The 25,650-nt window shown below is 45.4% G+C and overlaps 1 protein-coding gene across 1 annotated transcript in view; it reads left to right on the top strand.

Annotated features, from left to right (window-relative positions):
• The window catches only part of chd7 (chromodomain helicase DNA binding protein 7), a 92,886-nt gene extending 68,958 nt beyond the window's left edge, over positions 1-23,928 (top strand). The window contains exons 23-41 of the mRNA XM_012882796.3: positions 1,703-1,914; positions 4,186-4,385; positions 5,036-5,195; positions 7,551-7,640; positions 10,406-10,509; positions 12,016-12,145; positions 12,399-12,514; positions 13,971-14,391; positions 14,504-14,712; positions 15,867-16,841; positions 17,070-17,230; positions 18,127-18,387; positions 18,498-18,668; positions 18,747-18,980; positions 19,732-19,950; positions 20,039-20,179; positions 20,385-20,489; positions 20,575-20,755; positions 20,851-23,928. Of these exons, the coding sequence (XP_012738250.2) occupies positions 1,703-1,914; positions 4,186-4,385; positions 5,036-5,195; positions 7,551-7,640; positions 10,406-10,509; positions 12,016-12,145; positions 12,399-12,514; positions 13,971-14,391; positions 14,504-14,712; positions 15,867-16,841; positions 17,070-17,230; positions 18,127-18,387; positions 18,498-18,668; positions 18,747-18,980; positions 19,732-19,950; positions 20,039-20,179; positions 20,385-20,489; positions 20,575-20,755; positions 20,851-21,836 (5,076 nt within the window). The 3' untranslated portion in view covers positions 21,837-23,928. The remainder of the gene's footprint in view (positions 1-1,702; positions 1,915-4,185; positions 4,386-5,035; positions 5,196-7,550; positions 7,641-10,405; positions 10,510-12,015; positions 12,146-12,398; positions 12,515-13,970; positions 14,392-14,503; positions 14,713-15,866; positions 16,842-17,069; positions 17,231-18,126; positions 18,388-18,497; positions 18,669-18,746; positions 18,981-19,731; positions 19,951-20,038; positions 20,180-20,384; positions 20,490-20,574; positions 20,756-20,850) is intronic.
• Positions 23,929-25,650: the final 1,722 nt, after the last annotated feature.

The raw sequence follows: 25,650 nt of genomic DNA, 5'->3' as shown, positions 1-25,650 counted from the left end.
CAATCTGTTGACTAGTTTTCTTTCTTTTAAAAAATTTTTTTTCAGTTAATTTGATTTGAGGTTTTAATACATATACAAATAGAAAATTAAGCTAAGATTTGCAATTTAAAGTATGAAATGTATAAAGTGCCACCTAAATCATGACAGCAATAAATAAAATAAAGTAAATATGTAAATATGATGTGATTAAACTGGAAATAATCAAAACCAATTCAAAATAAAACAGTTTTTCACTCGCAAGCTTTATTTAAAATATGGTGACAGAGACTAGAGGTTCCATGCAACTTATTCAGGAGTTTGTCTGGTTGAAGTTATAGTTTATTTAAAGATAATTAAAAAAACAAACACATAAATAAATGTGATTAAACTGCAACGATGAATGAATTTTTGTGAAATGCACATCAGTCAAGCGTCAGTCACATATTTAGGGAGAATCTTTGCAGACACTCTGTAACACCAGAGAGTTCATCATTGAAACAAAGTATCAATGTCTCTTTTTCTTTGCGTTTGGCTCATCAGTAGCTCCTGGATGTCTTCACTGCAGCTGCTAATCGTGCACCATTTGTTTCCGTGTTTTGCATCACAGCCTTAAGCAGGACGTCCAAGCGCTGCTTTATCCTTGTTGAACTCGAAGTGCGTCCAGCCTTTGCACTCGTCCGGCCCGCGGTAAAGCGGGGGGGTCACATTGGGAAATGTGTGAGAGCTCCCACCTCAAACCAGCAGGAAGCACGTAAAGACGGCCTGGGAGGAAGAGACAGACAGGACAGGAGGGAAGCACACAGAGAAAGGAAGAGGGAGATTAATATTGACAGTTGGGAATCTCCTCTCTTCCTTAATTACCCATGTTTCCCTGCTCTCGTGTGTGTGTTTGAGCGAGCGAGCGAGCGAGGGAGAGTAAGCTGCTTAGCTCCACTTAACAGAGCACAGATGCCTTGAGGCTACAGAGATATCACTTAGGCTTGTGCTCACACATGCACACACAGAAACAAGGCCTCCATTACTTTCTCGCACGCTCACTGCTCGTTCTGCTAACAGGAGTCTTTATTTTGCTGCTTTACTCCCCCCCCCCCTCCTCCTCCTCCTCCGTTATATCATTTTCTTTCTTCTCTGTGTATTTCTCACTTCTCTTGTTGAGGGCCCTCCACTGAAACACTTAATCCACCTCTGCGAGCGTGAATCGGGGCCGTTCCCTGGGGATTTCTTATTGTGCGACGTTAAAATGGAAATGACTGCAGCTCTGTGATAATTGTGGAACTAACTACGGCCCTGTTTGCACATATTAATGGCACTGCTAGGGAGTGGGGGAAAAAAAATCTAATTAATTGAACAAAAATGTAATTCATTAGACAACATAATTAATGCCAGTTTATGTTTGAGCTAAGCGGCAAATTTCCCGATATCAGCGATGAAGAGCGGGGCCAAATATCCAATTAATCAAGATTTATTCCTGAAGATGCCATGTTTTTGCAGCGTTTACACTAGTTATAGGAGCCTGGACCGCGCAAGGAACCTACAAATGGGTCATTCCAGTGGGGTACAACAGAAGGTGCTTTGCATAATGTTTTGATTGGATTTTAGGCCATCTGTAATTAAACCCGGAGTCTCCATAAAACAAGATATGGAGACGTCACCAGAATAAAAGCACACCCAGGCTCAGGAGATACTCGCGAGTGAAAAGATATATTTCTGGCTTTATCCGCAGAACACGCTGGTGATCGACACACCCAGGGTGAGGAAGCAGACGCGGCACTACAGCAGCGTAAAAGAGGATGAAATGCTCGAGTTCTCTGAGCTGGAGAGCGACGACGACGAGCCCAGCAAGCCTTCCTCCAAACCACGACGGCCTCAAGACAAAGCCCAGGGCTACCCCCGCTCCGAGTGCTTCAGGGTGGAGAAGAACCTGCTCGTCTACGGGTCAGTCACGTGTTCATGTCTGAGGCTCACAGCCCTGATTACATGCTGGACCGCTGATTTCTGCACAAATAAGGCTACATCTGCTGGGATAGTTCAACTCTTCTGATTTGGGTCTATGCTTTGGGTGATTATGCTGATGACCCAATGCAAGTTCTCTATGAGACGCCCCCTTTATTCTGTTTATAATGTCCTGGTGTTCATGGTACCATTTTACTCTTAAGACGATTCACAGGGCTTATGGAAGGGAAACAGGTCTGCAGCCACTGTGACACATATTCATCAGAGTGTTTGGTGCCAAAAGGCATAATGTTGGTCTCCTCTGACCAAATGTAAAGCTTCCAGTAGTTTACAAAGCTCCACATGTACGCATTGTAGGCTTTTATTTGCTTGCATCGCTCCCAGACCCCTGGTGTGCCTGCAGAGAGCGTCTAATTGTTGTGGCCGTTGGCTAAAAGAAGAGGCTATCTGTGTCGTGTCATTAATAACCCAAGAGAACAAGGGATGAACGTCTCCTTAGAAGTTCCTGCAAGCGCTGATCAACTTAAATAAGTCGAGTGTGAATAAAATAAATGATTCCTTTACGCTTATTTTGAAAGAGCATTTTGTGGTGCCAACAATTGTGCCTTTTGGGATTTTGATGAAAACGATCATGACTTGATTTGGGATCATTTTCTTTTACCTGCGGAGAAAAGTAATATAGCTTAGATGTTTTCATAATTTCACAAGTTTTACTTGTGAAATTATGCTATTGCAATAATATATTCAGTTAGTTTATGAATTTTTGTGGCCAATTTTACTGCCTCCCCTGATGATCTAGCGTAGTTTAGTTAATGTAAAACACGAAACGGTCTCAGACAAGACCGCATGGGCGAGGTCTGTAGATTGCATTTACATGTTTGTTTCTCACCCCCACACGGCTTTTACAGAGAAGTTCCCCCAAATCTCCCTAAAAATGACAATTTCCCCTCTGCTAGCTTTCAGAAAAATACTCAAATTTACAATTTCCTCTTTACACACATCTGGGTGTATTTAGATTAGGATTAACAACGTTACAGAAAACTATGTAAGAGCAACGAGGATGTGGATTTTAAAAATGAACCCACATTTCTGGGGCACTTCTTATACGCTTGTCTCATTCGACCGGCCCAATATAACAAGCAGAACGGGAATGCATTACACTCCAAAATGTGTGGCGTCCAAGCAGTCCATATTAATGGCGATACTGGACACACTAATATTGTGATAGCGATTTTGACTTATTGTGCGGCTCTAAAATAAAGCGTGAGAGAATCCTCCTAACTAAGACTCATGCAGCGGATAATATCACAGCGTCCAACACACAGTCTAGCTGACATACTTACTGCAGATCCTAATTATCTGGTGAGCCTTTCCATTTTCATGGCTCACTTGCTCGGTGTGTGTGTAAAAGAACGAACAGTGATGCTAGTGAGACATCAGCATTGTTATTGTTACAGTCTAGCCTTGTGGCCCGAGGCTGTGGGACACAAAAACACACTGTCTGAGCGGGCCCCGTCATCTCTGCTCAGCCATGGCTTTTTTTTTTCTTTATATTGTCCATCTCCTTCTCTTACCCTCACCCTCCATTTTCTAAAAAAAAAAAAAAAACAGGACCGACTCACATGCTTCAGTGAATATTGAGAAATGGCAGTAAAAGAAAAAAATATGAAAGAGGAAAAGTGGAGGAATCCACATCAGCCAGTGGGGTCTTTGGTTAGTGGGGGTAGATGGGCTGTGATCCATGAAAACACACACTCAGAGGGATGTTTGGGTGGGACTAGTTAGGCTGCCAGTAATGATTAAGTCAGCAGTCTGGTAAAATGCACGGTGTGGGATCCGAGCTCTGCTAGAAAGCCCCGGTTTAGAGACGAGCTGATGTAGAACAGATCAGCTGGATTCTTGTGAATATTCATGACGGATGGGGGTCACGTTGAATCCAACACTGTCTGACTTCCTGAGTAACAACATTTCTCCATCCATAGATGTGTTGGATTTCTTCTTTATTTTTTGGATCACCTCATAATCTGTAATTTGCATTAAAAACCAGTGAATTGTTCGTATTTCCCAGTGTAACAAAAAATGAGTAGTTTAAAAACTAGAGATGAATTGTTGCCACTGCATGCAGCTATGACTTTGTAGTTTAAAACCTTTGGTTAAGCTCTGTGTTTTCTACCTGATGTTAATAATAATAATGTTATTAAGGGATGCACACATGCACTGACTGGCAGCTTGTTTCTCCACGTCCCTCTGTAGTTGGGGCAGGTGGAGCGACATCCTCGCTCACGGCCGCTTCAAGCGCCCCTTGAAGGAGGCAGACGTGGAAACGATCTGCAGGGCCCTGCTGGCCTACTGTCTGCTGCATTACCGCGGAGACGAGAACATCAAGAGTTTCATCTGGGACCTGATCACCCCGAGTGAAGACGGCACCACCAGAACGCTGACCAATCACTCTGGTAAGACGCACCATCCCGCTGGTTTCCTCGTATAAACTGTGTTTGTTGTAGGGAAGGTTACTGGGGGTTGGAACGGCAAAGGGAAATCTTTCTGTAGACCATACAGACCAACAGTGTATTTTGTTGTCTTTGAATTTGAACTTAGAAACACAAGCAACAGAGTTATTCTAGATGGGAAGCGCTTAGAGTCGCATTTTGAGTTTGATCAGACCTCGAGATAAAGCGGTCGTCAGCCAGGTGATTGAAAATGGCCGACCGATTGGCAGGTTAAAATCTGAAAAAGCTAATTATTATTAATTTCCATATGGTTCAAATTTTGTCAAAATAAGAACATCCACTTTTCTTTTTTCTTTTTTTGCCAATACTTTGTACTTTGATGCACTTCTTGTATGGACCAGAGAAATCATGATTGGTGCTGCATAGCAGACAGGATTGTGTTTGTAGACCATCTTTTTTTATTGCCCAGATTCAAAACAAAGCAGAAAATCTGTTCTAAAGAAATAGTCTGACCATAGAAAAACGACAGAATAGTTTTTATATAAATAAAAAGTGTCTCATTAGCAGTTCCTGAAGCTTACTGGCTGATAGTCCTGGTTGCACGTCTCTGCCCTCTGTGCCTCACCCCCCTCTGTGTGCGTCTGCCTCGCCAGGCCTCTCCACCCCTGTTCCAAGGGGCAGGAAGGGCAAGAAGGGGAAGATGACTGCTCCTCCTCCTCAGACGCCGCGAGCTGATTGGCTGGCCACCTGCAACCCCGACCATCTACTGCAGGAGGATAGCTACAAGAGGCACCTGAAGCATCACTGTAACAAGTAAGGTTCTGTTAAATATCGGCTCGTAACAAGGATTAAAAAAAGTTATTTCAGGTTATTGTAAAACTCGGCTGATGGAGAATGCTTTAGCTTCATGAATATGGTGTGGATTTAAATGGCAGATGTGTTGGTCTCAGGGTGTGCGTCTAAAACTTAGCTCTCTAACACACACACACACACACACACACACACACACACACACACACACACTCCTATGGTCAGCTTTCTCTGCTGTTGTCAGGGAGATCTGCTTCCTTGCCCTCTAAATTCAGTTCCAAGATTTGTTCCCCCCTTCTTGAAGGAGAAGTTTCTGTGTGTATGTTTGTGTGTCTGGCTGTCTGCCAGCCCAGGTGCTAGGCAGGCAGACCTGTTGGAAGTGGGTAAAAGACGTACACACACACACACACACACACACACACACACACACACACACACACACACACACACACTTGGGGGTGATTATGTGGTGCCATCTGCTAGGCTGGAGCACAGCGTTGTGTGGCTAATCAGGCCTGGCACATTGATGGATGAGCACACACAGCCTGCCAACAAACACACACACACACTGCAACTTGTTATGCCATTGATGCACACACACACACACACACACACACACACACACACACACACACACTGAGAATGAGGTGCAAAGGCCTGTCTTCATACCCCCCTCAGCTCCTCTCCAAACTTTCTGTTCCCTTCCTTGGAGCACAGCTCCATCCCTTCAGTTCTTGCTCTCAGCCTCCGCCTCTCCCCCTCTGCCTTTTGCTCCGAACACCATCACTAGCTGCTGACAAATCTGGTGACAAATGTTTACAGTGAAGCAAATCTCCCAGATCGCGAGCGCTGTTCCCAGTGTCACAAGATCATATCTGACTAGCTGCTGTTGCCCGGAGAGATTCGTTTTTTTTATTTTCTGGAAGGAAACCGCTCTGAGCGATCCGCAATGCCGAGCACCTGCAGGTCGTGTCCAGAGAAGACGGCCGTCCGTTTAACAGCGAAACACTCAGAATTAAGACAGAAGGAAAACGCCCTCTGGGTGTCGAAACGTCGAGCATGTAAGACGTTTTTCTCACAGCGTCGTGACGAATAACACCATCGCATCGCTGGGCTCTGTGACGTTCCAGTGCCTCGCAAAAGTATTCACACGTCCTGCCACATTACCGCCACTAACTATAGTGAGTCTTGTCAGGATGTTAAGAGGTCAGCCAACACAAAGCGGTGCACGCTTGTGATGTTAAAGGGCAAAAACGTGGTTTTTCTGCAGGTTTTACGAATAAAAACATGTCTGGCGTGCTTCGTGGTTTAGCCCCTTTACTCTGATACGCCTAAATAAAGTGTAGTACGCAGAATCTAGTTCATTACGTCGAGAAATAAGTCCCTACTACGCGTTTCACCAGAATACACCTTGAATTTATTGTATATTAAACTAGATATAAAAAGTAACAAAGGGAAATATTGCCTGGCCTTTAAAGTCTTTAGCTGTTTGATGGTTTATCTTAACTGTATTTTATTAAACACACTGAAATCATCAATATGGTTCATATGAAGGCTGGAAATATGTGAAAACAATATTTTTGGTTTATTCTGGTGTTTCTCTGTCCTAGAGAAATATGGAAGTAAAGTATGGATTTAATTAGTGTATCCAGACACTTTTAAAGCAACAAGAAGCTGTATTAATTAGAACTGGGCAATATGGACCAAAATTAATATCTTGATAGTTTTAGGCTGAATGCCGATATATGATATTTATCGATATTTATGTTTTTCTTTTCATACATTAATTACAAAAAGTTATTTCTGAATCAAATTTCATCCCAAATGTCTGTGGCAGATTTATCTAACAAACAGCTGTAGATAAATATGAGAATCAGCTGATAAATAACCTACTGGAATACATAAAAGTTTATTTCTAACACAACGCAGATCATCTCGATATAAACGATATTCTCCTCTTATCTCTTTTTAAAGAATCTCTATTTTTATAATCTAGATATATTGCCCAGCCCTATTATTAATACGTCTCCTTGCTAAGCCAGTCTCCATCCTCTGTTGTTGTTTTTTTGTTTTGTTTTGGTTTTTTTGTTGTTGTTTTTGTTCTTTAGAAATCTGCCATAAAGTCCTGGAAAGCCTGTGTATGCATGTTTTGTAAATTTTGATAAAAATCTGTCTGAACTCTAGAAATTGGCTGGAAAATTATGAAATTTTGACAAAACTAGTATGAACCCTGTATAATTATTTCACTTTGTTTCAATTAATTGCAAGATAATTAGCTGTGAAATTGTGGAGCTGGGCTCCACTAATAAATCTGGCAAAGAGCAGCTTCTCAAGTCTAATTCTTTGCTCCGTTTTCAGGGTTTTGCTGAGAGTCCGGATGTTGTACTATCTGCGACAGGAAGTCATTGGAGACCAGGCTGAGCGCATTCTGGAGGGAGCTGACTCCAGGTTGGTGGATTCCTCGTGTCGGCGCAGTCTCTCCGTCCTCTGTCTCATATCACTCCATCTCTCACAAGAGCCAAGAACGCACAAGCATAACCTGAAATCCCAGTCGTCATAGTTTTAAAACTCCTGTGCATCCTGGTGTTACCTGGAGGGGAAAATGCATCCGTCTTCTGCTGCAGAGGAGTTTCCCAGAACACAAAGAGCAGTTTGAAAGCTAATGGAGACGCTCTGTCGCTCACATGCTTCATGATATGAAGTCAAGAAGCAGCTGTTTTTAAGACCAAGTCATGAATTATTACTAAAGCGTATTTCAGTGTGTGCTACTGACCTCTTTGGCAGCAGGCTCTCCATTCTGATGACACAAAACACACTATGTGGGTAAAAAAATAAGGTTTTATCACTGTTTGACCTATTTAGGAGGCTTTTCCTGTCCAATATGGCACCAGGCATTGCAGAGCAAAGGTCCAGATGTGAATGTTGGAGGAGCCGCTCACCTTGCTTCCTTCATCTCCTTCTAACAACCCCCCCCCCTCCTCTCCTTCCTTGTCTTTTTCTTCCTCACTTTACATTTTTCCTTGCCATCTGTCCATTTCTTTCTTCCTCCACAGTGCTCTTTAGTCTCATCTCCCATCCCCCCCCTTTAGCCTGCCACCCAGATGTGAATGCATTTATAATGGGGAGCATGTGCACTCAAAGTTGTTCCTCTCCCACCTCCTCCCCTTTTTTTTTTTTTTTTTTTCCTCCTTCCCCCCACTCAATGGCTACTGTGACAGACCCGCGTGTGTGTGTGTGTGTGTGTGTGCGTTTGTCAGCGCGTGCCAGACAAGAGCATACGGGGTGCCATCGTGCCAACATATGCCAGGGGGATTTAGCATGCCAGTCTTGGCGCTCACGTTTTGCCAAGGCCAGGCATGCTGCTGTTTGCAGAGATAAGGGACTGTTTCCCTGGTTTCTTCTCTCCTCCTGTCACCCTCTGTCTTTCTGCTCCCATTGTCTTTCGTACCCTTTCTCTCCGTAACCGCCTGCAAATGCTATTCACTTTCTATAATGGAGGATATTTTTTTTTTTTTGTTTTTTCTACGCCTAAACATAGTAATTGCGCAAAGTTTAATTGCATGCCTGGTCAAAACCAGATGGTCCTGATCGGCCTCATAGAGCAGCGCTTCTCAGACAAGTATCATCTTAGTAAATAGGAAATTTTCCACCACGTTGGCCCGTATTTTTAAAACTGTTTCACAACAGGATGTGGACTTTTTTCAGTTAGTTGTTTTATGTGATAAAAGTCAACATGGAAAAAGAAACCCTTATCCAATGGCATTGTCTGATTGGTTGTAGGAAGTGGTTTGATTAAGCTCTTCTTTATCTCAGTCTAAAATTTCCTTTTTTGAAAGTTTGAATTCCTAATGAGAAAATTAGGAGTTTCTCACCAGACCAAACTCAATGTTATGGGTCTACATTTTCAGATTTAACAGAAAATTTGGAGCATTTTGATAATATATTTTCCCAAACATACATTCAACATTGCATGCTATTACCCAAAACAAATTCCACTTTCGGAACTGATAGAGTGCTAAATTTAACGGCATCCCAGGAGCCTGCATTGGCAAAAAAGAAATAAGTAAAATCTAATAAATCTTGATTTTTATTTTTATTTTTTTTCCACAATTAAATCTTCAGGAGTTGCAAGTTCAAATTAATTGATATATGGCCCAGCCCTACTACATACTGCTAATTGTAGGTAGCTTGACCGCCAAGGGTATCAGTTAACAGGTCTCAGGTTTGAAGATGGATTTGATGCCTTTTAAAAAAAGCCAATAGTAAGTCATCCCTGCACTCCTTACCCAGGTTAGTTCATAGCGATGTTGGTCTTGCGTACCACTAAAGCAGCTCTTTTACTACAATGGTTCTCTTACCGTGGTTTTCATGCAGCACTCGTTGACGTGTAGAGTAACATTTTAGCTTTATTGCTTTTAACAACAACAACTAAAAGGAAATGCATTGCATGGGCTTTACACATCCTACATGTATCATATATAATGTTGAGCACTTTTTAAATGAGTTTGGATTAAATGTAATTATTAAAAAATGGTTACACCGGTTTAGTCCTAGCCAAAAAAAGATGTGAAGCCACTTCCTGGTTCTGGTTTTTGTAATGTTTGACCTGCCAATGACGATTAGAGCGTTTCCTGACTGGTCAGAGGTCAGAGATCCCCCGAAGTTCATAATGCGTTTAAAAAAATAATAATAATAATAGAAAGCCAGGAAGATTTAGCCATGGCTAAAGTGTTGGAGCTATTATGAATGAATTTAAATTAGTACTTCCAGTTAAAGCAGTGATATATAGCCGTGCTCTTTTGCAATAACAACATTTTCCACCGAATTTTACTGAGTAAAAGTAAAAGATGAGCGTAGAAATGTGTCGATGTTTTTGTTGTTATAACTGCTGTACTGTAAAACTTTAAACCTTCCTGACTGATTCATAGTAACAAAAACAAATCTTAGACATGTAAAATCAGTTTTTAAATAATGACAAATGTAATTTACATATTTGTCAACATGGTGAATGTAATGTAGCGGCGTGTAAGAACCGTTTTTACTAATGCCTGTAATTATTGTGTCGACTTTTAATGCGTCACTCTACAATTAAACTGTTTGTTTGGCTGAACTTTCTCTGTTCTGGAGGAAAATCCAAAACTGCTGTAATCTTGAAAAAGCCATTAATCGTCCCGGCTGATGATAACGTGGCTTCGTCTCCTTCTCCTCCTCAGCGTGTTGGATATCTGGATCCCTCAGCCGTTCCACGCTGAGGTCCCGGCTGACTGGTGGGACACGGAGGCTGACAAGTCCCTGCTCATCGGCGTCTTCAAACACGGTAACACACACACACACGCACACACACACACACACTGCACGCTCGGATAATGTCGGCACCTTCACACACGCTCAGACACTCCAGCGGCTTCCAGCAGAGACAGCGTCACGCGAGCAGCTACACACACCGGGTGAGCGCTCACACCACCCGCCTGTCCTGCCACCAGTTGATTGGTGTTGCCATGGGCACGGCGGTGCGCAGCTGGCAGGCTCGCTGCAGATGGGAGCGTGATTGATGGCTGTTTTCACCACTGGCTGCACACACACACACACACACACAAACACACAGTTACAGGTGTTGACTTATAAACAAAGTTAACCTCAGCATTTCCCTACCAAATACTTTACTCTCGCAGGCCGTTTTAAATATTTGAACGTGTCGCTTTGATAGGCGAGCGGTCGGTCGGTCGGTCGGCGTGGACTGGACTGGTTTGCTTTATACGGAGGCCCTCATTCATATTAATTTAGAATAATTGTCATAATTCTTTTGCCGCCTTCTATGATTCAATTAGGACACATACACACGCACAAGCACACACAGCGCAACACAAAAGGCCTCACCCGTAGTTAATCATAATCCTTATTCACCAGGGAGGCCCTTCAGGGGGGACTAACACACGCATACCCACCAAGCTTTGTGCGCAGACACCAAACAGCGCTCGGCGCGCACATACAGAAGAGTGATGGCCTATAAAGGCCCCGATGATTAACGTTTGGCTGCGGGCGCGGGGCTGCGAGAGGGAGACAGAGCGACGGTTAGGAGCGATGCCTTACATCCTGCTAATGGAAATTTGATGGAGAGAGAGAGAGGAGAGATGAATAAAAGGTTAAAGAGAGATGGCGTGCTTGTTTTCCTCGGCTCCTCCTCCCGTCCTCTCCCCTTTTTTTCCTCCCGATATTCATCCCCCCCCTCACATTCCCCGCGTTTCTTCCCCCTCTCCTGTACTTCCTGATGCGTCTCAGTAGGATCTGCACGTTCTAATCTTTTCTGCCTGAATGCTCCTAACGGACAAACACGCCGAGTTTCTCACAGTAGCTCACTTTCACAGGACTCCATCACACACACACACACACGGTTTACTCCTCTTCCTCTCTTGCTCGCCCTCCCTCCCTCTCTCTGACACAAATAAGCACCTGCAGGCTCACTTGGATCCGTACGCACGCATGTAGAGCAGAGGCGGGTGTGTACACACACGCACACGCATGCAGGCCGGGTATTGTCAGCAGCTGGCTCCTGGGGTCTGCCCTTCTGCTGCTGCTTTTTCCCCCCCTCTTTCCTTCATTTAATATGGACGCCGCGTGTGCATGTGTTTGCCTGCACAGCGCTCCGTCTGTTGAACACTGAGCTAGAAAGCACGACTTCTTTTCAGGAGTTTGCCCTCAGCCTCGGTTAAAATATCTGTGAAGCAAACAGGCGCCGCTAACGCGTCCATACCCAGACCGCAGCCTCCGCCACGCGTTCAGACCGCTGGTCGCCTTTCTCATCCTTCGTTTTCTCTCTCTTCAGGCTATGAGAAGTACAACTCCATGCGTGCCGACCCTGCCCTGTGCTTCTTGGAGCGAGTGGGCATGCCAGACGCCAAAGCGATTGCCGCTGAGCAGAGGGGCGCTGACATGATGGCAGATGGTGTTGAGGGGTAAGACAGCAGGCCTCGGTGACCAAAAGGCAGCCCTGTACTCTCCACAGCTTATTTATACACGTTTTTCTGAGTTTTGTCCTCGTTTGTTTTTGTGTAGGCTGAATATGAGGCTTTGTACTGCGCTACTTTCTGATATTTTCTACTTTCTGATATTATCCGCTCTGTAGTAACACATAATGATGCTGCGTAGTGAGATATGCGCTCCGTTTAAAATAAAATAAATGTCTTGGTTGTTCCTTTAACTCTTCAGGGAGGATGAGGATCCGGAGTACAAACCGATGAGAATGCCGTTTAAAGATGACTTGGACGATTTCACCAACTCTCCACTGGATGACAAAGACGACGCAGTTGAAGGCGAGACCGACGGTAAAAACAACGGACATTATAAACTGAATAAAATTAAACATTTTAACGCACGTCAGTAAAAATATCCCAGTGAACTGTGAAGGTTGGCTGAAACCGTAGGGATTTTTTTTCCCTCCTTGTTCCAAGTCATCACAGTTAAAGGGATGCTTTGGGATTTTTTACGTGTTGTTCTGGTAAAAGCTTATGAGCTGTTAATATGTTCCCCGCAGTAGACGACGCTTTACGTCTTCATTGAGTAGGAATCCATATTAGTTGGTCCCAGATGGTCGAGCTAACAGCTAGGCTGAGAGGAGCCAAGCGAAAAGCGTCCTTCTGCATAACGTGTCAAATATGAACAAAAATCACATCAGTTTATGGGAATACTTTACTATAAAAAAACATTTTGGGCAGTCAGTTACTCAGAAGTTAATGAATATTATTTATATGGTAATGTTGACCATAGTTTAAACGTTTATACAGGAATCTTATTCTTCTAACACTGAAACTAATTCAAAAAGCATAGAAAATAAAGTAAATTTATAGATTAAAAAAATAAAAAGCATAAATATTAAACATACTCCAAATATAGTAAAACTACACTGGGAGAAAAAAATAGGTGCTAGTTTCACAACCCGAAGCTAAAGACGATATGTTTATATAAAACGTGTTAATACCCAGTTAAAAACTAAAAAATGAGGCTTTAACATTTCCATGTAATGTGTAAATTACCTGTTTGAGTTTGTGTGCCTTAAATATGTCATCAAGAATGTTATCTAAATAGTTTAATGTGCTTGAAACAGGCTAAAGTGACATCAATATTTCCACCAATCATCCCCAACTTTAGAGACTTTGCAGATGAATCATTAGCTTTTAGCTCCTGGGTCCAACTAATATAGAGTTATTCTAAACGAAGAAACAAAGAAAGATACTCCTGGTGAGAAATAAACCACTCAGAATTATAGTAAGGCTGGACAATATGGACCAAAACTAATATCTCCATATTTTCAGGCTGAATCCCGATATACGATATTTATCTCCGTTTTTCTTTTCATACAATACTAAAAAAATTATCTCAGAATCAAAGCTTTATCCCAAATGTCTCACAGGCACAAATTTTAACAAGCAACTGTAGATAAATATGTGAAACAGCTGAAAAATAACCTACTGGAATACATAAAAGTATAAATATAACGCAACACGGACCATCTCCATATAAACAATATAGTATCATCTTATATATCTTTAAAAAAAATCTCAATATATTGCCCAGCCCTACTTGATAGAACTTAATTAGACTATCGTTTTATATAATGCAGTAAATTGACGCAAATTGGCCCAAATGTCCAAGTTTGTCACAGTTACAGTGCTGAACCACATCCAGCCTACATGGAATATAAGCTGACGTAGAAAATCAGGGTTTATTAACTTATTTTATGACAGCAGTTTGAATACATCAAGTCTTTTTCCTTTGTTGTAGTCAAATCGGGTGAAAACGGGCAAACTGTACCCTCTGTGGGCGGAGCTTCTGGCTCCAGCGAGCGCCTTTATTGGCCCGCGGCCTCGGCCCTGACAGCCAGGCTGCGGCGTCTGATCACGGCTTACCAGCGCTCCAACCGTAGAGAGCAGCTCCGTCAGGAGGCGCTCAACAGACCCGATGGCCGCCGCCGCCGACGCAGGGAGTTCCTGCCATCCATCGCCATGGTTCCTGAAGCGGGCGGAGGAACGACGTACATCCAGGATGCCACGGGGGTGTTCATGACAGAAGGAAGCCCATATTTGGCTAAAGGAAGTGCTTATTTTGCCAAAGGCGGCCAGTTCCTGCCAGAGGCTTCACCGGTGATGACGGCCGGCTCCCTGATGTCTGATGGGTCCCTATATTATAGAGAGAGGAGACAAAGGTACGGTTATATTCAACATTTAGAGACGATAAAACGCTTAGAGACCGTTTTAAAATGACTCGCAGTCCATCAATGCCTCATGGGGATATTTGCCCTGGTCTCTCTTTCTCAGATGGACGCGCCGCGAGGAGGCAGATTTCTACCGTGTGGTCTCCACCTTTGGAGTCGTCTTTGACACGCAGCGTCAGAAGTTTGACTGGACACAGTTCAGAGCGTTTGCCCGCCTGGACAAGAAAACGGACGAGAGCTTGGAGAAATATTACTACTCGTTCATTGCCATGTGCAAACGGGTCTGCAGAATGCAGGTCAAGACGGAGACAGGTACTTACTGACCATAACACACCTTAGAGCAGTGGCCATGATCTCTGAACCTTTTCACATTATAACCACAAACTGTAATGGGTTTATCTGAAACATCTGTGGGTGTTGGTTTGTATCTTACAAAAAAATCCAGAGCAACCAGTTGCCCTCAGAAGTCACCAAAGTAGTTTTATTATCCAAAAATACAAAGAATGGCACAGCTGCAAACCTGCCAGAACGTGGCCCGCCTAGAATGATGGGTCCGCCATATGAGGCACTATTAGAGAAGCAGCCAAAGACCCATGGTGACTCTGGAGGAGCTGCAGAGATCTACTTCTGAGTAAGAAGCTGTAAAAGCACGATTAGAAGTTGTGCAAATCACAGCTCTGGCCTTTATTCAAGAGTGGCAAAAAGAAATTCAAGTTTGCCAAAAGTCATGTGCTGGATGTCGCAAAGACGTCTTAGGTTTTTAATTATTTATTTTTTAAACGTACCTGTTTGCCCAACATGCCAAAGGCCATGTGTGGCTTCCCACCATGAAAGCAGCCTGAGGTGAAACTCTGTGTTGGCAGCGTCTCTTCAGCAGAAACAGAGGAGCGTCTGAGAGTTAACAGGACGATGAAGTGAAGTGAAGTACAGGGCCGTCCTGGAGGACGAGCTGTTAGAGGCTGCTGGAGACTAGGTTCATGTTCTAGCAACACAACCCTCAGTATAAACCAGAGCCACGCCAGAAAAGCTTAGATTAAACCATATTTGTGTGTTTGAACGGCCCCAAACCTAAACCCAACTGAGAATATGTAGCAAGACCTGAAAATCCAGGATCCATCCAATCTGACAGCTATTTTTATGCAGAAGAATGGGCAGTAAGTGTCGGCCTCTACATGTAAAAAGCTGGTACTGTAAAAAAGGTGCAGCTCTAGATTTGGTTCTGCAAATCATCCTTCAGTTACGGTTAGGAATATTTATTTCCATTGAATTAAAATCTATTAGTAAAATCTGTTGAAAACATTGCATCATTCTCCTCTCGGTTCGTAATTAAGCGCTTCTTTGTGTTGCTTTGTCACGTGATGTCGTGATAAAATACCTCAGAGTTTGTGGTTATAATGAAAGGAACTGAAAGGAGATGGTAACAATTCATGAAACTTATGGGCTGTTCTGCTTGTGATCTCTCCCAGAACTGCCAGACCCGACCCTGATCATCGACCCCATCACAGAGGAGCGTGCCTCCCGCACCCTGTACCGCATCGAGCTGCTGCGCCGCATCAGGGAGCAGGTCCTTCCTCACCAGCTGCTGTCCGAGCGCCTCAAGCTCTGCCAGCCCTCCCCTGACCTGCCCGAGTGGTGGGAGTGCGGACGCCACGACCGCGACCTCCTCCTGGGGGCCTCCAAGCACGGCGTCAGTCGCACAGATTATCACATCCTCAACGACCCCACCCTGGGCTTCCTGGAGGCCCACCAGCGCTTCACCAGCCAGCGAGGGCCTGGCGCCGCCGCCCTCGGAGAACTCTGCAGAGCCGGGATGGGGCCCGCAGAAACGGCCTCGGCTCCGCTCCTCACAGCTGCCGAGCTGGAGAGCGCTGCCGCCGCCGCAAGAATGGCTGTGGACGCCGCTAAGGAGGAGGAGGAAGAAGGGAAGGATATAAAGACGGAGGACGAGAAAGCAGAAGCGGAGGTGAAAATGGGAGCAGAGGAAGGAGACGGCAGCGATAGTCCACGTGTGAAGACCGAAGCCCTGGAGCAAAAGGGAAGTCAGGGCGGCGCCGAGGAAGACAAGGACGAGGCGTCCGCTTCACCGATGAAGGTCGAAACGGACGCCGTTCCGCCAAAGGTTGAAAAAGAGGATCAGGAAGTAAAAGCAGAAAGCCCGACGACGGATGACCAACAGCACGACCTGACGAAGCAGAAGAGCAGCACAAGTCCTGAGTCTGAGCTGAGCAACGAGAACGAGCCTCGCTCTGAGCTCCCAGACTCCTCGGCTAAAGCACAGGTTGGCCCCAAGGCTGCGGAGGAGGAGGAGGACGGCGAGGAGAAGGACACTTCAGAACCTCTGAAATCTCCCAAGTCTGCGGAAACGGAGAAAAGCCCCGAGGAGGAAGAGGAGGAGAGGCTGGATGAAGACGACAAATCAGAGAAGTCTTCCCAGGCTGAAGGTACTTCCACCATCCCTGCTTTGCTTTTATTTAGGTGCCTTTCTGGCCCTCGTCACCGCTGACCCCAACACTATTTCTGGTGTTCCCCCTCGTGACTCCTCAGAGTCTTAATGAGCATTAGTTCCAGGAAAAGAGAATAAAATGAGTTTGGATCCCCCGATGACAATTCAGAACATCTTTTTTTAAATGAAGCCTTTCGCAATGTGACTTTTATTTCTCTCCCTGCAGCGAGCGCCGGGCAGAAGAACTTTGACGAGGAGAGCATCGCTTCCCTGAGCACGTCCGTCCGGGACGAGACCAGAGACGAGTTCTGTCCCGACGAGCTGCAGGAAACCTCCGTGCTGCACGCCATGCAGGACCGCGCCTACGCCTTCTCCTTCTGGCCTAAGGTGAGTCTATAACTAGGGAATGATTATCAGGCACCCGACATCTGCCCAACATTTGTTTCAGGGATGCTCAGGCAAACACTAAGGAATGGTTTATTAATCTAGTTCTAAGAAACTTCTAACCCTTCAAGTAGTTCATCTTAATAATAAAAAGTTGTCTCGTGTTGGTGAGAATATCTCATGATCTTGGTGAGAGAATCTGCAGTAAAACCTGGTTTCACTATTATAAAACATAGATCAGGTGATTATGAACCGTTTAGACGGTGTTTAGCATCTTATATTATTATTATGTGCCATTTAGCTTTACTCTGATCCCTGTTCTCTGGGTATTCCCTAGAGAATGTAGCTCCTTAGATTAACTTTCAAATTACCAATAGTCTGCCAACGTGTACAAAACTAGCATGAAACGTTTCTGCAACCCTTCCTGTTATCTGCTCAGAGTCTTGCTCTTTCTCTCAGCCTGAATGGATCAAAAATATGTCTTTAAAGGTCAGAAAATACAGTTTTGTTTTAAAAAGTTCCCATTCTTACATCCCCCGCTGTATTTTTGAATCTGGCTGAGTAAATAAAATTGGATTTCTGAGTTTCTGACCTGCCATTCGAGCTCTAGGACATCCGGTCGATTTCTTGGCGCATTTTTAGAAACATCTGCTGTAAAACCTGCAGAAACTGGAGTTTCTGTTGCAGAACGATACGAGAGAGTGATCAGAGACGTTTACCCAAAGACTTAACAGATGATTATTAACAGCAGATGATAAACAATTAGCTTGTTCCTGTTGTCCTACATATAAAAGTGTGTTTTGAAGTTCTAAAAAAGATGTTAACTCTCCATTGTCAGCATGTGATAAAGGTCCTGTGTTCATAAACTGACTAGCCTGTTTCTTCTCTCCGCTGCTCAGGATCGAGTGATGATCAACAGGCTGGACAACATTTGCGAGGCCGTCCTGAAGGGCAAGTGGCCCGTCAACAGACGCCACATCTTCGACTTCCCTGGCAACCTGTTGCCGGGTCACGGCTCCACCGCATCAGCAGCAGCAGCCGCCGTGGCCATGGTGAGCGAGAGTCCTCTGCAGAGGCGGAGCCTGGCCAAGCTGACCATGGCTGGTATCCACACGCCTTACAGCGGGGGGGAAGACAAGACGCTGTCTCCACAGGTTCATGTGAGTGCTGACCATATAAAACACCCTTCTAGCAGGGCTCCTCTGCCCTGTCTGTGCGGATGTTACTCTGTTGGATACTGAGTAGAGCGAGTGTTGGCCTGCTGCTGCAGGAGGACGCCCTGAGCTTGACGGTGCCCCGACAGAGGAGGAGGAGGAGGAAGAAGATCGAGATCGAGGCCGAAAGAGCAGCGAAGAGGCGCAACTTGATGGAGATGGTGGCTCAGCTGAGAGAGAGCCACGCGGCGGCGGAGTCTCAGAACCAGGCCATAGACCTCACCAAGGTGCCCACAGCTCCGTTTTCTGTCTCCTCTCCAGCTGCTGGTAGTCTTCATGTTGATTTACTGAAGCTCTGCCATCAGGGTGTGCACCATCACCACAAGGCTTCGCCCTCATTGGCTGGCTTCCCCAGTGCCTTGATGACCAACCCTTCCCTCAAAGCCCAGATGGATTTGCTCCAGCAAGTCCCGCCCTCCGGACACCGAGCCAACGGCTCATTGGACGCCGACCTGCCCATCATGAGGAGGAGGCGGGGCCGCAGGAAAAATGTGGAGGGCCTGGAGCTGCTGTTCATGGGCAACAAGAGGGCAGGAGGGGTACGTATGAGATCTGTGATGTTCTACGGCAGGGGTGTCAAACTCATTCTGGTTTAGGGGCCGCATTCAGCTTAATCTGATCTCAAGAGGGCCACACGAGTTAACTCATTGCAAGATTAAATAGAACTAATAAATGTGGACTTGTTGATTTTTATATTAAGTTAATTTCACTTTTACACAATATATTATGAATAACCTCAGCGTTTTTAAGAAAAGTATGTGCAATTTCAACAATACTTTTACTCAGTTAAACATTTACTTGTGCATTATGCATAAGAACTGATCACAGTGATTGTACAATGTTGAAAAACATTTATTTAAATTTTTTTGTATGCATGACAAAATACATCAAAAAGGTAAAAATTAAGAAATGATTTAAATTTTTCCACACCTGAAGCTTAATCTGCTAAATAAAACACAGCGCCCCTCGTGGACAATATAGGAACTACATATTTTCAATTAAACAAAGTACATGTTTTTTTCAATAATTGTTTTATCATTCTCTTCCTTTTATCTTGTCCACTTGTGAAAGTCAAATCTGATGAGCTCTTTGTGGCATCTTATTGCCACATTGCCAGACAGGACACTGGAAAAAAAAATTTTCAATAATGATAATGCATTTAGCCACAGGGCCGGACTAAATTGTTCGTCGGGCCGGATCCGGCCCGCGGGCCGTATGTTTGACACCCCTGTTCTACGGACACGCGTGCCTCTGAGCCACACTAAACCTATCGTCCTCCTTCGTCTCCAGGAGGATTCTGATGGGACAAAGATTTCAGGCGTGGAGGGGGTTCAGGATGCTGCCCCCCAATCCCACAGACCAATCGCTGTCCCTGAGCAGAGCCCCAACGCCCGCTCTCTGGCCTCAGGCAGCATGGAGGAGGAGGAGGCACCAGTTTCCAGCAAAGACCTTGGAGAGTGGCTGAGACAGCACCCCACATACACCATGGACATGACAGGATTCACACCAGTAAGTGTCCTTTCCTCGTCTTGCTCACCTTTACCTGCTCTCCTAACCGTGCTGCACGTCAGAGACACGTCTGTTCTCACCTTTGCAGAAGAACGAGGAGGTGCTGTTGTCTCAGTTCTCTAAGCCCAAGCAGAAGCGCCATCGCTGTCGAAATCCCAACAAGATCGACATCAACACGCTGACCGGGGACGAGCGAGTCCCTGTGGTCAACAGACGAAATGGACGTAAGGTAAAGACAACGGCAGCAACAGCACACATTAAACTTTCCTTTCCAATGAATCGACAAACTTAAATGCATTTGGGGAGATTTTATGTGTGAGTAGATGACGGTGAAGTTAAAAGGTAACGCATGACGGCAGAGGATGACTCTGGTTGGTCAAGATTAAACATTTGTTTGTTTCCCTCTCATTTATCACCGCTTCCTGTTTTTTTAGATGGGCGGGGCCATGGCTCCACCAATGAAGGAGCTTCCCAGGTGGTTACTGGAGAACCCAGAGTTCTCCATCGCTCCTGATTGGACAGACATCGTCAAACAGTCGGTGAGTCCTTCCTGTCCATTCGGCTCCAGCATCCTGAGGTCGTCCTGAGCTCCATTCTAACCACAAACACTCCTCCACCTCACAGGGTTTCCTCCCAGAAGCCATGTTTGACCGCCTCCTGACCGGCCCTGTGGTCAGAGAGGAAGGGGTCCGTCGTCGAGGGCGGCGACCCAAATCTGAGATAGCAAAGGCGGCGGCCGCCGCCCAGGCTGCAGCGGCAGCCCAGGCCGCGCAGGCGTCCCTGGCTTCAGCCGCTTCATCTGCAGGTACGCACCTCTGCTCGTAACGTTCACTGTCCGCCGCCGTTAGAGATGCTAGCCGCTGTTCCAGAGCTCAGCTTTGACAACACGTGTGTCTGCAGGAGGAATCAACCCTCTGCTGCTGAACAGCCTGTTTGGAGGGATGGACCTGTCGTCTCTGCAGAGCCTCCAGTCTCTCCAGTTGGCTGCCGGTCTGATGGCCTTCCCTCATGCTGACCCCAAGCAGTCCGCTGCCAACGCCGCCGCCGCCTCCATGCTGCCCCTCATGATCCCCGGCATGGGAGGCCTGCCCAACATGGCCGCCGCCATCCCCAACATGTTCAGTCTGGGCGGGCTGTTTGGAGGCAACCTGGCAGCGGCTGCTGCTGCGTCCAGCGCCTCGTCCGGAAACACCAACGGGACATCGGAGGCAGAGGGAGGAAACGGGGAGGAGACGGCCAAGAGAAAGAGAGAGGGAGAGGAGAAGGAGGCGGGAGAAGATGGAGACGAGATGGGGGAGGAGGACGAGGACGAAGAGGCGGAGGGAGATGAGGATGGTGTAAAAAAGGGCAAGAAGAGGAAGATGGAGGGCGAGGCTGCTTCAGAAAAGTCAGAGAAATCAGCCGGAGACGTGAGCGGCGCGGCCAAGATGGCCGCCGCCGAGGCTCCAGCTGACGTCTCCATCAACGGCGACGCCGCCGCCCTGCTGGCCGCCGCCGGCATGTCGGCCGCCGGCATGTCGGCCAACTCGCTGGCGTTCAACCCCTTCCTCCTCTCCACCATGGCCCCCGGCCTCCTCTACCCCTCCATGTTCCTCCCTCCGGGCCTCGCCGGGCTCAGCCTGCCGGGCTTCCCCACCGCCTCCCTCGCCGAACTGCAGAGCGCCATGGCCGGGGCGCTGGGGGAGAGCGGCTCCACCCCCAACCCCCCAAGAGAGGAGGAGGAGGAGGAGAAGAGGGACGCTGGGAAGGCTGCAGGAGAGGAGGAGGAGGACGACGAAGAGGAGGAGGGCGAGGAGACGGACTTTGCGGAGCAGAAAGAGGAAGGAGGGATGGGAGAAGCGGCGGAGGAGTCGGCAGCGTCTCCTCAGAACGGAGCGAGTGACTGAAGCGGAAAACAAACAAACTGACTGGCCTTGAACATTTCCTCCCTCTGTTGCACGTTTACACGCCTCCAACAGAAATATCCAAACTATTACCAAGCTCGTTTTTGTTTTTCCTTTTGGCTTTTGTTGACGATTTCTATTTTGCTTTTTTGTCGTTTGACCAGGTGTATTTACTATGCGTCAGAGAGGACGAGGTGTGTTTGTATTAAGTTAAATCTCTCTGATCGATAGTGTAGTCAGGGAAAAATCCTCTTCTTCAAAGACTGTTTCCTTCTCTGCGGGCGGCGCCAGCCGTGAACTCTGCGCCCGCCTCTTTCCTTTTTCCACCAATAGGACTTCACATGTTTCCAGTAATACTATTGTTCTAATTAATATTATTATTATTATTGCTGCTTTCAGCTCTCCAGTCATTTATGCCTCCCCTCTTCCTTTTGTCCGGACCGATTTGTTGTCTTCGGCAGCGTCTCATCCAAACCAGAAGAAGCTTCTTCTGGCGTCAGTTCTCAAGAAATAGTCAGGAAAAAAAAAACAAAACAAAAAAAAAAAAAAAAACAGCATTACGGCTCATCCTGCTGTCTGTCTGATAACGCTGCTGCAAAACGAATCGCTAGAGCTGCTCTGTTCTGGAGCAGATGTTGTTTTAAGTTCTCACATATCAGACCAGGTAGACTCTGATGAGGAAAACGAACCAGACTCTCTCTCTCTCTCTCTCTCTCTCTCTCTTTCTCTCTAACATCCAGGCGTATACTTGATGAAGAGCAGCACACGCATTCAGGAGGCTACCACTACACACTAACCCCTCATAGGTCACGTGACTGTTTCTCCTGTCTTTCCTTTCCTCTTATTGACTGTAGGCGTGCGCTCGGTGCACGCTGAATCGATACTGTTAAACCCAGTCCCACACTGAAAACCAGCCTGGAGTCTGTCCTACTGCCACATCCAAATTGGCGTCTCTGTTCTTTTTGGGGAGGCGGCTGCTTATTTTTTTTTTGGTGGCGGGGGGCGGGGGGGGTGCCGGGCGGGCTGGGTCCTGCCGCCGGGTCCGGCCTTTCTGACCAGTCCGCTTCATGCTGCCAAAAACCCAGCCGCCCCTGTGCAGAGAAAGGGGGCCTTCGTGAATGAATTTGGAGCGGCGGTCCAAACAGGGATGTGATGTTTTCAGGTTAGTCCTTTTTTTAAAAAGGGGGGCACATGAGATATTTTATTTTTTTCTTTCCCGGTTGCTGCCCCGCGACGTGTTGCTCTAAACTTGCTTGGTGTTCCCGGTAGCTCCAGACGGAGCGCTGCTCCCTGTAGTCGTCCTCTCTATAAAGACTGTTGCTTTTAGTCACATACACTGACACCAGGCCTGGCCACACAAACAGGACTGAGACAGGAAGTTTCTACATGTAATTCAACTCTGCTCGCTAAGTTTTTAAATACTTGAAAGCACGAGTGGTGCCCCCTCCTCCAAAAAAACAAAAAAGGCCAGTTCTAGTGTCGGAGAAGAAAAAAGTGCTGCAAGTGGTTCAAATATTTAAAAGTACATTAAAACACAAAGCGCTGCGGCCAGGGAGAGAAGCGAGTCGGAGGTCGACCCCCCCCGCCGCCGCCGCCGCCCCGCCACGAAGATCCCGGTTCTCCTCTGTAACGCTGAGTCAGCAATAACCGAGGCAGCTTTTGAATGTTCCAACATCACTCTCCCAACACGCTCACCCCATGAATAACCACAAGTGTCGTATGAGTAGAGAAGCAAACTGTAAATGAGGACAAATAAGTACTGCAATCAATTTTTGTCTCACTCTTTTCCTGTTGATGCACTGGTGTTAAAGAGTAAAGTTAATCAGGTACCTTTATTACTTAGCTACTTTTCTTGAAAAAAAAAGGACATTTTGTTACTTTTAGCCAGCAAGCTGAAGAGCATTACCTCAAAATTCTTATCTAGCCTTGAAGTTTACAGACATACCATGTAAATGTTTTTGTTTTTTTTCCTTTTTTCTTTTTTGGTTTGTGTATTTTTTCTTTGTTTTTGTTTTTTTTGAGACATCATATATGATGACTTGTAGCTATGATGCTTTTAATAAAAGTGAATCATGATATTCGCCTAGGAAACCAATCCCCTGCCTCTTGTCTCGTTATTTTTAATGTCTCAGTTTTCTTTAAGCCTAAAGGAGCTATATCATGCTTTGTAGTTGTCTCAATCTTCTTAAAACCTGAGCCTAAAGGAGCTATATCATGCTTTGTAGTTCTTTTCACATGGAAATCATTTATTTGTGGTGTGTATATATAAAGTGAAACTGCAACGCTTTGGTCTAAATTCCTAGTTAATTGACCCCTGGTTAATTACCACTGTTCTGAGGTCCATCTGAGAGCAACTAGTTTTGGTGCTTTTACTTCCCGCCTCCCTCCAGGTTCCACTCCACCCTGTTCGCCCATTTTTGTAGTATGCTGTGGATTGTGTAATGAGTAACCGAACATTTTTGACTTACACATTTGTAGCTTTGGCATCCTTCAGCTTGGACTACAAAATCACTCTGAGAAATATAAATGGTGGATTAGCGAATTTCACAGGCTGGAAGTCCGTGACCTTGTTTAGCAGCGCCGCAGCAAATATTGTGACATAATTGTTTAAAACAACAACAAAAAAATTTAACAACTTGGAATAATATGAGCCAAAAAAAAAGAATATAAAGATATCTACACAGCACCTGGATGGAATACACTTAACTTTTCTGCACTCCTTGGGACTTCCAACTAAACAACAAAATGAATTTTATGGGCTAAAAAAAAAAGTAGATTTTGTATGATATGTGACCTTTAACTCTTTAGATAGCCCCGTGGGGCTGCGTGTATGCATATTGGTTTACATCCACACGGTAACTGAATACTGTATCTGCACAGAAAGGTTTGACCGTCGATGAAACCGAACCAAGTCGGAGCCTTAATAGGTGTAATACCTATGCCACACCAGTGAGTGGCGCAGGACTGCTGTCACAGAAGTAAAGGAAGAAGAGCATGGTGAAAAAAAATAACGCAGAAAGGCCTTGATTCTATTATTTTCATATTTTTCCTCTTTACTGTGTGTTTTAGTTGAATTATGTGCAGAAGAAAATTCACTATGTATGGAAAAAGTTTTTAAATAATTACATTTTTACTGCACAAAAGGCTGCATTTTACAGGATGGGGAGATTTACAGGTCATAGTGAATAAATTTCAATAAATTCAACACCTTTTGCAGAGTAATATATAATCTTCTTTTAGGCTTTCGGATGTTTTAAATACAGAATACCCATTCTAGGTTGGAAAATCTTTTCTAAATTTAAATAATTCTACTTGTTAAAAGGAAATGCGGAAATATTGTAAGATGTGACAAAACACATTTATCTCCTGAAATTGCACTTTTCTCGCATTCGCTTGCAGAAGTAGCTTACAGCTTGGGGAACTGAATTAAAAACATTGTTTCATTCAGGAAGGAATAAACTTGGAATAAAGTAGTGGCCTGAAATATCAATAGTTGGCTATAGTTAGTTACTATAAACTGTTATAGTTAGTGGCCCCGATTGGGTGCAGCCACTGGCTATGGTGTAGAGGTCCTTGTGTTTGTGTGAGAGTTGCATTTTTAACTGGTGTGGGGCGTATGAATGAGACATATGAATGTGTATGTAGAGTGACACTTGGCTTCCACTGGTCTCTGATTTTCTAAAATATTCTCCTCAGGGGGCTGGAATTGGCGAGAGTAGCTCTGTATGCCTGTGACCAATCAGCGCTTCTTGTGTCATTCTTCATCCAATCAGATTCATTCAAGAGTCAGACAATGACAAGAAGTCGGTGGCAAAGA

This window comes from Fundulus heteroclitus, unplaced genomic scaffold (genome assembly GCF_011125445.2).
Source record: "Fundulus heteroclitus isolate FHET01 unplaced genomic scaffold, MU-UCD_Fhet_4.1 scaffold_94, whole genome shotgun sequence".
In the NCBI taxonomy this organism is placed as follows: domain Eukaryota; kingdom Metazoa; phylum Chordata; class Actinopteri; order Cyprinodontiformes; family Fundulidae; genus Fundulus; species Fundulus heteroclitus.
This window is presented reverse-complemented; position numbering and strand designations above follow the sequence as displayed.